This window comes from Pteropus medius, unplaced genomic scaffold (genome assembly GCF_902729225.1).
Source record: "Pteropus medius unplaced genomic scaffold, Ma_sr-lr_union100, whole genome shotgun sequence".
Classification (NCBI taxonomy): Eukaryota; Metazoa; Chordata; class Mammalia; order Chiroptera; family Pteropodidae; genus Pteropus; species Pteropus medius.
The window spans coordinates 21,287,092-21,302,508 of NW_024340696.1; the positions used below are offsets into that span (position 1 = coordinate 21,287,092).

At 32.3% G+C, this 15,417-nt stretch overlaps 1 protein-coding gene across 1 annotated transcript in view; it reads right to left on the reverse strand.

Annotated features, from left to right (window-relative positions):
* The window catches only part of ASCC3 (activating signal cointegrator 1 complex subunit 3), a 261,881-nt gene that overhangs the window by 63,190 nt on the left and 183,274 nt on the right, over nucleotides 1–15,417 (reverse strand). The window contains exons 31-34 of the mRNA XM_039869401.1: nucleotides 5,322–5,459; nucleotides 5,119–5,239; nucleotides 4,003–4,135; nucleotides 2,762–2,887 (exon numbers count right to left, since the gene is read on the reverse strand). Of these exons, the coding sequence (XP_039725335.1) occupies nucleotides 2,762–2,887; nucleotides 4,003–4,135; nucleotides 5,119–5,239; nucleotides 5,322–5,459 (518 nt within the window). The remainder of the gene's footprint in view (nucleotides 1–2,761; nucleotides 2,888–4,002; nucleotides 4,136–5,118; nucleotides 5,240–5,321; nucleotides 5,460–15,417) is intronic.

A 15,417-nucleotide genomic window follows, 5' to 3' on the forward strand; every position in this document is an offset into this window, starting at 1 on the left:
CTGTTTTCGTGTCGCACTCTCCACGGTACAAAATTTATAATTTACTGGTTATTTAAACAGAAATATTACATAACTGTTTAATTATGGATAAAGGATACAATGTATTTTCATGCTCACTGCATTGAATCATCAAGTCATTATCTTCTCTTTGCCATAAACAGACAGCCTACCTTTTTGTCAGCATGCTATTTCATTTATTCCACAGAGAAACCCAGTTTCACAATAATTGACTTGTCAGAAGCTCTAATTTATGAGGCTGAGCTCTGTAAGATTTCTCTATATTGGACTCAACCTGCACACAAGCAGGGTTGAATATTTACAATGCTGTTAACAGGTGCTGAGTTGTTTAATGATTCTAATAGCCAGAAGCGTACTGAGAAAGCCAGCGGGATCACAATTACAGGCTGTTTGAACACAACAATTACTAGTCCCTTGAGAGGTGTGAAAGTCAAAGGCAGTTTGATACTGACAGCATCTAGCACATGGGCTAGACAAGCTAACTTCTATTAGCAGTCCATGGGGAAAAAGTCATAACAAATCTTTCCCTATCATAAAAATTTACAAAGTTCATTAAATTTTAACAATTAAAAAGTAAAACAACTTTAAAAAAAATCTTTAAACTATTTTATTAAAGGACAAACAAGAATACCACATATGAAACCTCAAGTTATCTTTTTCTAACCTTAATAAGGATGAAATTTCACCAGTTGAGAATAAAAGAGATTTTACTGTAATGTAAAACACAGATAAAGTTACACCAGTTTGGATTTAATGTGAATAGTGGCAACCATTTCCTGTTTGGTTTATGTAAACCTGGCCAGAGATCTTGCTGGGAAATTTTTCATCAGTATTGAAATGCTGCTGCTATAACTGTCAGTACTGGGAAGTCATTTGTTACAGCACCATGTTTTTTTATGTTCAGATTATGCAGCAGTAATAATGACAGAAATAATGAAAGTGGTTGCAGGGACAGCTGAAACTACCACAACATTTTTCCCCCAGAAATATTTAAAAGCTTTCTCAAGGGAAAACAGAAAGTAAAATTGAACATACAAATTGAATCCAGAACTTGATGTAGAATATATTATATTTCATGGTACATCAGTACATGTATTTATATATATTTGAACAAACTAATGTGTGTGTGTATATATATATATATATATCTGTACCTACATATTTATACATATAAATACATATCTTTATATGCATGTATGTATTTATTTACATATCACAAACACACAAGAATATAAACAGATATAATCTTTCAACATAACTGTAATTTAACTAACGTCTTGGATTTCTATTGCTTTTTGCTTTATATATTTTGACGCTGTGCTTTTAGTCACCTAAAAATTTGTAAACTATAACTTTTTAGTGATTGTTCTTGTTATCAATATGAACCATTCTTCTTTGTCCTTTTTAAATCTTTTTTGCCTTGAATTTCGTTTTGTCTGAATGTAATTCTATAGCTATTACTTTCTCTTTGTTATTGTCCTACATATCTTCTTTCAATCCTTAATTTTCAGCTTTTCTGTATCATTTTGATTTGATCTGTTGCTTATAAATCATGTTTAACTGGATTTATAAAAAGGAATCTAAGAATTTGTCTTTCAAAAGTTTAAATCATTTAAAACATTATGATTATTATTGACCTATCTTATGAAGTGAACAGATTATGTCAGTCTTCTGCTCAAAACCCCTACACTAGTTCCCATTTCATCCAGAATGAAAGTCAAAGTCCTTGCCATGGTCTCTAAGGTTCCACATGACCTGTAACCCCACTGAACCACCCCCGCAATCCCTAAGCTCATTTCATGCTACTCTCCACCCCTTGCTTTTTCTGCGTCAGCTACACCTTTTCCCTGCTGTGCCTTGAATACACTAGACATGCCTACCTTAAAGCTTCTCCTGTTCTCTTGGCCTAAAATGTTCCCTACATATTCATGTGGTCAACCTTTTCATTTCTTTCAAGTTTTTGTTCAAATGTCAGCACTTTTTTAAAAAACAATACAGTATTATTAACTACAGTCACCATGTTATATATAATATCCCCGAACTTATTTATCTTATAACTGAAAGTCTTTACCCTTTGACCAGCATCTCCCCGTCTCTCCCTTTAGCACCTTTAAGTAGGCCCATTCAGACTTCCCCCACCTTCTCCACTCTCTGGCTCCCCTAGTCTTCCTTACCTTGTTCTTTTTTTTTTCTTCAAAGCACTCATTACCCTCTCAGATACTTTGAAATTTACTGTCTCTGCTAAAAGAATATGAGTGCTGTGAAACCAGAAATTTTTGTGTATTGTTTACCAATACATCTTCAAAATGCCTAGAATAGTTCCTGTCACATAGTAGGTACTTAATAAATGAATTAAGGAATATAGATTTAATTTTTAAATGCTTATATCTTACCATTTTAAGGAGCCAACTGCACCTAAGTCAGTCATTACCATGTAGTTTAGCACATTTCTTAATGACTTTAGTGGTCCTGTCTCCCTAACTATAGAGCAAACTCTTTGATGATATCCTAAATTAACTAAAACAAGCTAAGAAATAAATGCATACAATTATTCCTTTTCTAATATATCATAATGTATTATGATCATATCAGAAATATCACCTGATTCTCTGGGTAAATTCATACATCTACAATGTCCAAAGTTCTGATATTTTTGTTATGTATCTGAATTTAAAGATTATATTACTTTCAAACATATTTACTTCTAGTGCAAAACAGAACTAAAAAGTTGCCCTGCACTTACCTGGGGTTCATGATAAGACGTCGGAAAAAGTAAGTCCAGGTAATATAATCCATTGCATCTTGCTTAGATGTTATTGTACCACCAGCAATCTCTGCATTTAAATGGTCGGAGAGCACTCCTAATAAACTATATAGCAAAAATATGCAGGTATTAATAGTTTTAGCAAAGGACGTTTGAAGGACATGAGAAAATGGCCATAATAAACTGAATGAAAAAAAAAGGTGCTGTTTTACTCTCAATTTATAAATGACAGAGTATAAATCCGTACGGTCAATTTAAAGGGCAGTTTGGCAATATCTATTTGAAAAATCAAATAGCAATTTCACTTTTCCATTATCATCTGCTAGAGAAACATTTATATGTTAGGATAGAGAAGCAAAATACTTCATTGCAATATTATATGTAAAAGGAAAAAACTGGAAACTCTCTAAATGCCCATTAATAAAGAATATATAAATATAGAATACTCAGTAATAGACAAAAATTAAGTCAGATCAAGATACAAATCATTGCTTCACATTCCTGTTTGCTGAGTGTTTTTTATTATGAATGAGTGTGAAATCTTATCAAATGCCTTTTTGCTTACATCTATGAGGTTATCATGATTTTTCTCATTTTTCCCTGCTAATGTGGTAAATTATATTCATTTTTTTTCAAGTAATAAATCATCTTTGCATTTATGGAATAAATTATACCTAACTGTTCTATATTATCTTTCCTTACTTTGCTGGAATTGATTTGCTAATGTTTTGTTTAGGATTTCTACATCTATATTCATGAGAAACAGAGTTTTGTTACATTCCTTTCTCATAAATTTCTTCTCAGGCTTTAGTTTTTCTGATGTCATAAAACAAGTTGGCAAATATTCCTATCTTTTCTACTATTAGGAAGGGTTCAGGTAAGATTGATGTTATTTCTTTCTTAAACGCTATGAAGAATTCACTAATGAAGCACCTGGGTCAGAAGATTTCTTTGTGAAAAGATTTTAAATTTAAGATTCAATTGCTCTGATTGATGAGACTATCTAGATACTCCATTTCTTTTTGTGTCAGTTTTAGTAAATTTTTTAAAAAATAATTTTACTATTTGATCCAAATTTTAAAGTTTTTTGTAATATCTTCTTTTTTACTTCAAATAATTCCTGTGAACTACTTTCACTGATTTTTATCTAATAAAATATAACCACAAAAATATCGACTTGCTATATGAATTCATTTTAAATAATTTATAGCAAATTTTACCTTGATTCAACTGGGAAAGGTTCATAAAGAAATTTTTTATAAAAGTCTTTCTTTATGTCATGAACCAGAATTACAGCTTTGCCTTGGTCATCAAACTGAGGCCTCCCAGCACGCCCCATCATCTGGAGTACATCTATAAAAAACAGGACAAGAGGTATTCTGCAATGTGGCACATAGCACAAGGTATATTTATGGATTATGGCATGTTTCTACAACAGAACAAAATAATAAAAGAAACAGAATCTCTTAACAGCATGTGTTCTATCTCTGATGCCTACTATTGAGTTTCCTAATAATTAAATAATCAATTCACTATGACAGAAAATTGAGTCCCCAAAAGGTTTTCTCTTACTGTTTGTAAAAGAAAGAGGAAAGTTTATTTAGTTAAATGCTTAAAAATGCTGTTTAAGAGTTATTATTTTAATTAAACAAGAGAAAGTAACACATAGAAAAATTGCTTTCAGAGTCATTTAATTATTTTTCCCCTATGAATAATGGGTCCATTTAGGCCTCACCCTTCTACCCACAGTATTTTTCTCTTTTATACTGCAGGAATCTCTGAAGTAGTAACGATTTTTTAAAAATATATACATGCATTCATCAAATAGAAATACACATTGACTATATTTTTCTCCTTAGAAACAATAAAAATGCTTTTATCAGGTTTTAAAATATGTTAATAGCCTCTTCATGAACAGATTGTAGCAATGAGCACCTTGGTTCTAGAAGTCCCAGGGAAGTATCATTTCCAGTGAAACAAGTTTAAAATTAAACATTATAATGTTTAATTATAATTTGTTAAGTAACTAATATACAAGTAACTAATTATATAAGTTATAAGAATATACTGTTGTTTACTTCTATCTATTTATGAATTTGAAACCATTAGTTATGCTTTTGATGTTTATTAACAAATTGGGTAAATGTAAGACTCGGTAAGTAAAAATAAATAAAATGGTTCAATACTTTGAATAATATTTGCACTGGAAACAAAAGTTTACAATTTGCTCATCATATGCTTAAATGTAACCCAGTCTCAAATTTAATTCATGCAAATTCAAATTATTAAGAAATAAATAGAAGCTTAAAGTATCTGTAAATTAAAAAAAAAATTACCTGTAATGGGAAAATCCACGTAACGTCTTGTTTTTCCATCATAATATTCTGTTCCCTTAATAATTACTAAATGAGCTGGAAAGTTTACACCCCAGGCTAATGTACTTGTAGCAATAAGAACCTAAAAAATAAAAGACACTATATCTAACTAAAACATAACTTTTAAATTACATTTAAATATCTGTTCACGGAAAAAAAAATACCTGAACTTTACAGTTTACAAAGAGTTCTTCTACTGTTTTCCGGTCCCTTTCATGTAGTCCAGCATGATGCATTCCTATTCCGAAAGCAAGTGTAAGCTTCAGGTTGGAATCTTTTAGCGTTCCAATGATGTCCTCCATCTGCAAATAAAAACATAGTTATACAATGTGGGTGCACTGGCTTTAAAATTTTCATATTAAGGCTGTATTTCATTAATTTTGCTTTTTGCTTATGACACTATATGAGCATTAAAAATATACCCCATCTACAGTTGCAATTAAAGTCAAATTAATTGAAGAGAATATCTACTTTAGTGAGAACATGTATTCTAAATAAATTAAAGTTTAAATGTTATCCATCTTATTTTTATGCTCAAGGAAAAAAATAAGTAGATAAGTAGATTGGATAAGTAGAATATCCCCTTAATAAGTAACAACTATTAAAGGGATGCAGTGTTGCATAAAATATTTCAATATCTCTGTTCCATCACTTGTTATGGAAAAGACTCCTATCTTTTTATCTCAGTGCTAAAAATTTAGAAAATATGGACAAAAATCAATCCCACCATCACACACAGGAATTGTTCAAATTTAGGTTTTCTCACTGCCTTCGTGACTCAGGGCAAGCCAGATAACCTCTTTGAGTCTCAGTTTCATCATTTAAAAAATCAAACTGGTTTTATTTTTGTTTACCTCTCATTTCTTTGATCAATAGTGCAGTTATATATTTTTCAGATTTACTGGCTGTTTTCTTTGTAAATGATCTTTTCATTTCTTAGGCAGATGTGATAGACTTTTTTCTTATTGGCTTGTGATAGGTCTTTATGTATCATATGCTATAATGCTTTCATCGTTTTTTGTTTGTCCATTTAATTTTTATTTTTTTTACTTTATGAACTTAAATTTTTAAATTGATCCCGTATGTTTTGTTGGTTAGAAAACTTTTTCTCATCTTGAGATCAAATACATATTCGTCTACTAGTTCAACTTCTGTTATAGTTTTATATTTTGTTTAAATAATTAACTTATTTTATAATAGAAAGTATGACAGAAATCTAAGTTTATTTTTCCTAAATAATTAATGAATTATTCTAGTAATTCTGGTTAAGCAATTCCTTACCTCACTTATTTTAAATACTAATGTTATTATATCCAGAATTCTTACATATTCCAGTTTCTGAATTTTAAAAGAGATTTAATATCCAGCCTCAGTTTAACTCACTAAATTTTCATGACTAAATGGTTTCTGAAACTCGTATTTTATAAATACTTTCTGAATATTCTATCACTTTCCATTCTACATGGAAAATACTTAATGCAACACAGATTTTATGGCAACAAGCAGCAAATCTTATTTTCTTACAAGACTTACTCCCTGTAAAGAACTAAATAGAAAGCCCAATCTCTCTATATATAATGATAGACCTCTACTAGTCCTCAAAGCCCAGGATGACATAAGGTGCAGCATGAGGAAGTTTTTTCTGGGCAATTCCAATGAGGGGAGTAATGCAGAGATAAGTGATTTGAGAATACAAGAACATTTTTTAAAAAGACACATTTCAGTTGTCTGTTGCTTCACTAACACAGTCCAAGAGCAAACAATAGTGGAGGAGGAACCTGGAAATAGGTACATGTATAATTATAAGCCTGAAGACTGAGATAGAAATATCAAAAAACTGACATTGTCTTCAGATTTTATTTCCTTTTTCCCTTCTACTATTAATCACCTCAAACACACACAGGTATTCTTGCAATACACTTACTCTCCTGGCTGTGTATAAACTAATAAGTAGCTCATAAAATCTCCATCTAAAGACACTTTAGCTGGCTGCTGCAGTTTAGTAAAAAAGCATAAGACAAGCATATCCATATAATCAAGCATTCCAACTGTTTTCATTCTTACTCATTTTTTTCCCTCCAATGGTCAGAAAAACTTTCCAAGTTTTCAATGTGGGAAAAGTTGCTATATACCCCAAATCCAAAAAATAGGAAGATGAGGTTTGGCTTTGTAATAATTATTAATGTATAAAAAGCATTGCATAGACTTAGGTAACATTTTAATGACATATACATGAGAAATTTTATTTACCAATTTTCTCTGAAGTGAATGCAATATATAAACAGTTTATTCTGTTTCATAGTCACAGTACAGTCATCTGATATTCCTGTGTTATTTACTTTATAAACTGTTAAGCAAGAATATGGAGATGTTAACATAAATCCACTTTACCTTTAAAATTAGCACAGGATAAGGAAGCTGATGACAAATGCATATTATAAAGAAAGGTGATTCCTTGTCCCATAAATTATATGTTAGCCATTCTCAAATGATAGCCTATTATCCATTTTTTGTTCAATAGTTCATTGAATAAAATATCTTTATATCCTCAAGAATTAATTCACTGATATTCTTGCTCTGACAATTATTTCAGGGATTTTTTTTTTTTTCAGTTTCACAACTTAAACAACAGTGTATTATTATAACTTGTCTAATTTATAGCGTTTCATTGCAATGCCAATCATCTTCAAAAAGTAATGTACCATTTACCACAGGAAACCTAAAGAATCCTATGGCAGGAGGTTTGGCCAGGCATTAACATTCTGTCCTTTCACATCAGGGAAGGCTAGCTGTTTCTCATTCCCCCTCCCCCACTTTCACATAAATCAATGCATTAAAAAGAACTATTTGCCTATCTGACCTAAAATCCTCATGGGGACAATCACAAAAAATAACTTCATTTATTATATGATTACTGTGGATGAATTCTCAGTTATTTGAACACCATAAAAAAAATTTATAGTAATGTTACTCAATCATTAAGCGTAACATAGTACTAGGACAGCCTGTTTAAATTAGAAAATATACATTTTTGATTAAACTAAGTTTCATCTTGATCAAAGCATCATAATGCAAGCAAAATTTCTCAGGAATTTAAGATAATGAAAGTTTAAAACAGTAATAGATATTATTTGAGTATTTATTATGTAAGTAATAAGGCAGTGTGCTTATTACTTCACAAAATGATCGTATTTAATCCTTTTATATAAATATAGTGCTAATATAACATCCAATTCATTTACATAATTCAGTATATTACAAATTTAAAAAACTCAATGATTTTGAATACTATAGAGTAGTCCTTCTCAACCTTGATTCCATGAGAGAATTATGCCTCACAAAAAAATGTGAATTACTACCTTCTTAATTTTTCCAAGGATAGGGAGTATCATTCTAGGCAGTTAGGAGAAAAATTCATTTATTACATATAGTGAATAACTTAGGACATTTAAGGCTTAATTCTTGTTAAGAAAGGCTAATACAGAATTTTAAAAAGAATAATCATGACAATTAAAACACTTTGATATAGGAAGTTTTAAAGCACAGTTCATTTCCGTTCAACTAACATGTGTTGTAATGCACAGGTATCTTTCCAATGAATGATCTTTGAAATATGTCTGATTACATGTTAGTTAAACCAAAAAAAATGTTCAATATTATAAATAAAAGAAAAACAGATCTATGTTCCTCCAAGCAGTGGTCTTTTTTTTAGGGTGGTGGGGGAGGATGCACATATGTAAACTGTTGAACCAATTACTTTACTTAATAGAATTTTTTTATATTTTAAATTTATTATACTCAAAAAGCTTTTGTAGAAAGAAAGGATTCCATTTAAGTAGATACATTACTCTGTGCCTGAAATACATTCCAGTCAGAATATAATTCAGTAAGTTGATGACAATGCTGGCTCCAAAAGAAAGGAGGAGACCAGATTGGACAAGAATGAGCTAACAGATTGTGCAGCTCAATTCTGTCCCTTTGAGTGTGATATATTGTTTCAAGATGCTAAAAACCCATACTTTCTCAAAGCATATCTGTTGTGCTGGTTTTCCCATTTTCACAGAATCCTCATTATCAGAACTCTGTACTCTTTTCAAAGCACGTCAGACTCAGACCATATGCCACTGAATAATGCTTATCAATTGTCTAAAATGTTCAATGAAAGATGCACTGTACAGAAGAACAATAAAAGTTATCAAGACTTCCTTTTTTTAGAAAAATAATTAAATATATAACATCTGGTACAGATGTTAAATGAAGTCAAAACATTTCCTCATAATTACTAAGTGTTAATTTCTTAAAATACACTTCTGTATGATAAACACCACAGACTGAAGGGGAAAAAACTAAAATGAAAGAAACACTTTAGAACATTCTATTCTTCTACTAACAGGAAAGAAATAAAAAAATTTAATTAAAGATAGCAAGTTTCCAAACTTTACCATACTCCTCAGAACATATTCTGTTGCTGTCCTCTCTGAAATCCAAAATGACCATATTTCAAAACAATTCACCATATTGTTAATATTTTTATGTATTTAGACATATAATTATATGTAAATTATATAAATGAAATCTAAAGAATCTTTGCTGTGTCTGCTAAATACACACAATACTATTTTCATTGTTTGAGTTTTAGCTTGGCCTGATTCTTAGTAACAGTAATATCAAAACTGGACTGTAAGATATTAAAAATTTTTCTTTATTAATGTTTCTAATTTGATTCACTATGCTATCCCAGTGTAAGTGCTTCATATTTATTTTTGAGTATATTTTTTATGCTTATTTCCATTTTTTTTGGAGAGTTGAGATTCCAAGACATCCTTGGAGAGCATTTCCACATATTGAAAAGCTTTTAAAATGCAGAGAAAACTGATGAAAGGAACATTATAAAATTAATTTCCTAAAGTAGCATCATTTTAAATGAACAAATACTATAGTAATAAGAATTAAAGAAGGATAACAAACAAAAGGTTATAAAAAAACGATCAAATTTTACCACAAAGCTTTCAGCAAAAAGAACCTGTTTATAAGGTATTATTCGATGAAATAAACATTAACATTTATTTAACATTTAATTCTGTTCCAAGTACATTAAATGTATTAATGCATTTAATCCTCACAACAATCCTGTGAGGTTAGGATTATTATTATTCTTTTATAGATGAAAGGATAAGGTCAGAGGTTAAACACCCCATGAAGGTCAGGTAGCTTGTAAAGAGCAGTCAGAATTGAACCCAGGAAGCCTAACCCCAGTCCAAGCTCTCAATGACAATGCTACTCTCTTATCACCATATGAATGAGAAGGATATTCAAATAACTACTCAAAGTAATGGCATCATTCATTTGTCTTAAGGTTGGGCCTCACTGTTTTAGGCTCTATGCAAAAAACAGGTAAGATTTAAAGTAATGAGTAATATATTAAAGTCACACAGCTGGAGAACTCTATGCAGATAATTTGCAAATCTATGTATTCTTTATTGAGTGTCTCCCCTTCTATGCCTCGAAATGAAAAATATCTAAAATTATCTGTTATAAACTAAAACATCATCTCTTAGTATTTCGAATAGCACAGCTCTTGTTGGTTGCCTGTGTTTGATATTTTAGCTACTGACTCTACTCTGCTTTATTGTATTTCCATCCATGTCAAATTACACACACTCTCACTTTGACTTTTCTAATTTCCCTACTCAGTATGTTGTGTATAATTTCATTTACTGTGTGGTGGAGTGAAAGAAGACAGACTCTGAGTCAGCCGCCCTGATTTTAAGTTCCAAAGCTCCACTTATTTGCTTTGTGATAATGAGCAAATCACTTAATTCTTTTGTTTCAGTTTCTGTAGCTGTAAAATTGGGATAACAAACAATCTTCCAAGAATTCATGATTAAATGAGATAATATAAGCCTTTAGTTAACTATAAAGCACTCTAAACATACCCATTATTACTAAGCATAATAAGAGCTTTGCTTCTCTCTTCAAGAGGACATGCATGATTATTATCACAGGCAAAGAAAAAATGAATAGCCTCCTGTCTTACAGCTGCTCTTAATTAAACAACTATTCCACGAGGCCCAAATGAATTCAAATACAGCAAATCTGTAGATAATGTCTATTTTGACAGTTAATATTCTGAGTCTAATAGTTTCTTTACTAGTCAGTTGTTAAAGAGGTCTGAGGCCTGATCAAAACAAAAATCACTTGAGGTGTGACTTTTGTATAAGCCAAATCTACTTTAGTTTGATTAAAAACAACAAAACCAGATCCTTAGAGTTGAAAATATAGTTGCCCTGAATTAAACTCAAATTAATTTCTCATAGTCAACATTCTCAAAGTCCATCTTCAAAGCCTGGTACTAAATTCTTACCTATAGAAAGAGGTCAATCTAAATATGCCGAATGAAAAAGCAAATGGGTAAAAAACCCCACAGAACTATAGCAAAATGTCATTAGTAGAAACCACCGAATCTGAATTTGTGATAATTTTGAGTAAAGCTAGACTATAGTTCATTTGTAAGTCTATGAAGCATTACTTGTAATAAGATTGGATGAGTTAGGTTTAGCTTAAGATGATAAACTTTTCAAATATCTAAAAATTTCTCAGCATTTAGCATGTGCAGATAATACCAATCTTACTTCTCATGAAAGTACTCTTTTTGGGCACCTATGCTACACAATTTTCATAAATTCACTTTGAAGCATTGTGTAAAATTATTAATTAGCACATTTCTTTAAAAACATCCAACGTACAGTAGTCCTCCTTACCCATGGGTGATAAGTTACGAGACTCCCCAGTGGATGACTGAAACCAGGGACAGTATGTTTTTTTCCGATACATACAAACCTTTAACATAAAGGAAGTAGTACTTCACTCTTTTCTTTCTGACTTATTTCATTTAGCATGATACTCTCAAGATCCATCCATGTTGTTGCAAATGGCAATATTTCATCTTTTTTTTTTTTATGGGTGAGTAGTATTTCATTGTATATATGTTACTGATACGTTTTTAAAAAGGAAGTATTTACAGCTTCTCTTTAGCATATCTGAACTGCCAGCATCACTACTCTTGCACTCCAGGACCATTATTAAGTAAAATAAGGACTGTTTGAACACAAGCACTGCAATACTGTGACAGCTGATTTGATAACTGGGGAGAGTATACAGCATTGACACACTGGACAAAGAGTAGGTCAGCATAAGATTTCATCATGTTACTCAGAACATTTAAAACTTACGATTTAAAACTTACGAATTGCTTATTTCTGGAATTTTCCATGCAATATATTTTGACGGTGGTTACTGTGAGTAACCAACACCTCGGAAAGCAAAGTCATTGAGAAGGGAGGACTACTGTAATTTAAATGAGTCTTCTGGCTAATTAGTTTAGACTAACAAGGTTTAACTATACTGTTGTTCCAAGGAACTTTTATCTTCCATACTCCTCTGATTTTCATGTTACCTCTATCTGTATTCCTTCCACATCTTGCTCCAGTCAGAAAGCTATTCCCTCTCCAGATTCTTTCCACCCATCTATCTTCTAGTGGTACTGCACACTTTAGAACACAACTTACATATTTTGGTGCAGGGTCTTTAGGATAAAAGGCCTTATAGAACTCTAATTCATCCCCACTTTTAAGGACAAAAAAAAAGTTCTCTTTGACATGCTCTTCTTTTAGCTACCTGGACCTTATTTAATAGTGTGGAGGCAAAAAGGGTAACCCTGCTAACTGGTAAGATGGAGGAATAGAGACGGAAAATGTAAGCAAGACTTAAAAACAGTCTGATATTCAGCCAGGGTTCTGCTTTTCCACCCTAGATGTGACACCTCATCCAAGGTGTGAGTGACGAAACAACGGCACTATTCCGAGCTTTCAATCAGTAAAGCCACTCAGAAGAAAGGGAGTTCCCTCTGCTCTTTTATGTGTTAGTGCAGGTTGGCAAGCATCCAGATCCTAGCACTGTTCATCCTTGCATGTAGGACCAGACTGCAGAATATCTGGTGGAAACCAACAGACCATACTTGTTAGGTGCTAAATTTTAACATTAATTAAATTACACAGTAAAGATTCTAGAAGGAGTTGTATATCCTATGTGCTTCCATTTCCGTTCCCTCCCACCCATTTACCTCAACTCATTCCAAACTGGCTTCTGTTCACAACATGTCACTGACTCTGCTTGCCAAGTTCTTCCAGGACATGCAAGTGCCAAATCTCATGCGTGTTTCTCTGCTGTTATATCACTAACTCCATTAACATCTGATGCAGTCGAGCACTCCTTCCTTCCCGAAACCGTCTCTTCTACAGTGTTTCAGAATACTCGTTCTCACTGGCATCACTTTTGCAGTGATTTTTACCAGCTCCTCATTTTCTGCCTAAGCTCACCGTAAGAGAGCCTGCCCCATAAGGCCTGCCCTCTGATTCTCCACACTCTCTGTCTTAGGGTCTCAGGTACTCACCTGAGTTTAAAGGCAGCTTCTATCATGATGCTCCCAAGTTCATATGTTCATCTCACATCCTCTGTGGGTTTTACAGACTTCCTTCATTTAATTGCCTTGAAATCTTCACTTGAAAATTTCAGACATATGAATTAACATGTCCAAAATATAATTTTTTTAGCTTAAATCTGTCTCCTTCCTTTCCATTCTATACTCTCAGTTCTCTCCATTTTAATGCATAACACCATTATTTACCCAAATATTTAGAGTTAAAAAGTGTGGAGCCATTCTTGATTCTTTTTTTCCCCCTCAACTTCCATACACTGTACACTGTCTATTATAACGTACTACTGAATCTAGCCCAAAACATATCTTTCCTTTCCCACTGTTATCACCCTACGTGACCCCTAGGTCACCACCATCAATTCCACTTACATCTACTTCAGTCCACTTTCCACTAAACAGCAAAAGTGGTCTTAAAATGTAAATTGCGTTATGCAATTTGTGTAGCCTATCACCTTTTAATGTCCTGGAACATCCCTCCTTTAGAAACCTCCTTGGCTTGCTACTTTGCTTCCTTCAATTCTCCATTCAAAGATACCCTCATCAGAGAGGTATTCTCTACTTATATTAATGTATGACATTTTACTACCACTCTCAGCACTCCCTATTCTTTTTACCCTTTTATTCTTTTTTTTCCACATGAATTATCACAAGTAGACATATGTCTATTATCTACCACATCATAACTAGAATGTTGACTTCATAAGATGGGAATTTTACCTAACACAAAGAAGGAGCTCGATAAATGTCTGTTTAATAAGTGAATCAATGACTCTCTTCCCATAGTACTTAGAATTAAAACTCAAGCTCCCTAAGCATGGGTCTAAGACCTTGTAAGAGCTGGCTTCTGTCTGTCTCTCAAACTTAACTGGTGCCACTCTCCACCTAGCTTAATCTGCTCCAGCTGAACTGATCTCAGTTCGTTTAGCATGCTGTTCCTTTCGCCTGAAATGCTGTTCCTTTCGCCTGAAATGCTGTTATCTTCTCTCTTGGTATTGCTAGCGTGTTCTTATGTTTTGGTTCTCAACTTAAAATGTCTTCTCCTTAGAGAAGTCTTCTCTGACCATTATTTTATTTAAAGAAACCTCCCATCTCCTAATTCTATTTCCTTTCTTATTGGTTTCCTTCACAGCAATTTTCAAATTTTGATATTAATTTGTTTAATCATACATATACATATTAAAATTTATATTTTCTTCACTTAAGCTCTGTGAGAATTGGGATCAGTCGGCCAGCACAATGCTTGGTAAGTTGTAGACATTCAACAAATGTTAAATAAATGAATACTTTACAAAATCTGGTAAGAGTTATGTATTGATTTAAGTTAGCGAATTATTATTTTATGGATATTTTTTAAAGGAGAGGAGAGAAAGAATGCCTGACTATGTGATACCATGTAACCTTGCAACTGAAGATTCTGATCATGTGCTAGATGTTATCTGATCTATTTAGTTATGTATTTAGGTATGTCTAGCAGTAGTACATCATTAGTTGAAGTAAAAGGACCAGATGGAAGAATATCATGAAAAGTAATTCATGAACACTACATGTGTGTGACTATTCTTGCCATACTATCCCTATTCAACCTACCTAGGCCCCATGTAGTACTTCTTATGTGAAGCTGACTAAGGGAGTAGAAAATAACAAATTACAAATGGTTAAATAAGATGGTGGCACCATATGAAGTACATTGATGTGGTATTACATCCTCTTTCAAGGATGACTCCAAGGAAAGAAGTAAAAGCTGAATGTCAAGTATTTCCCTG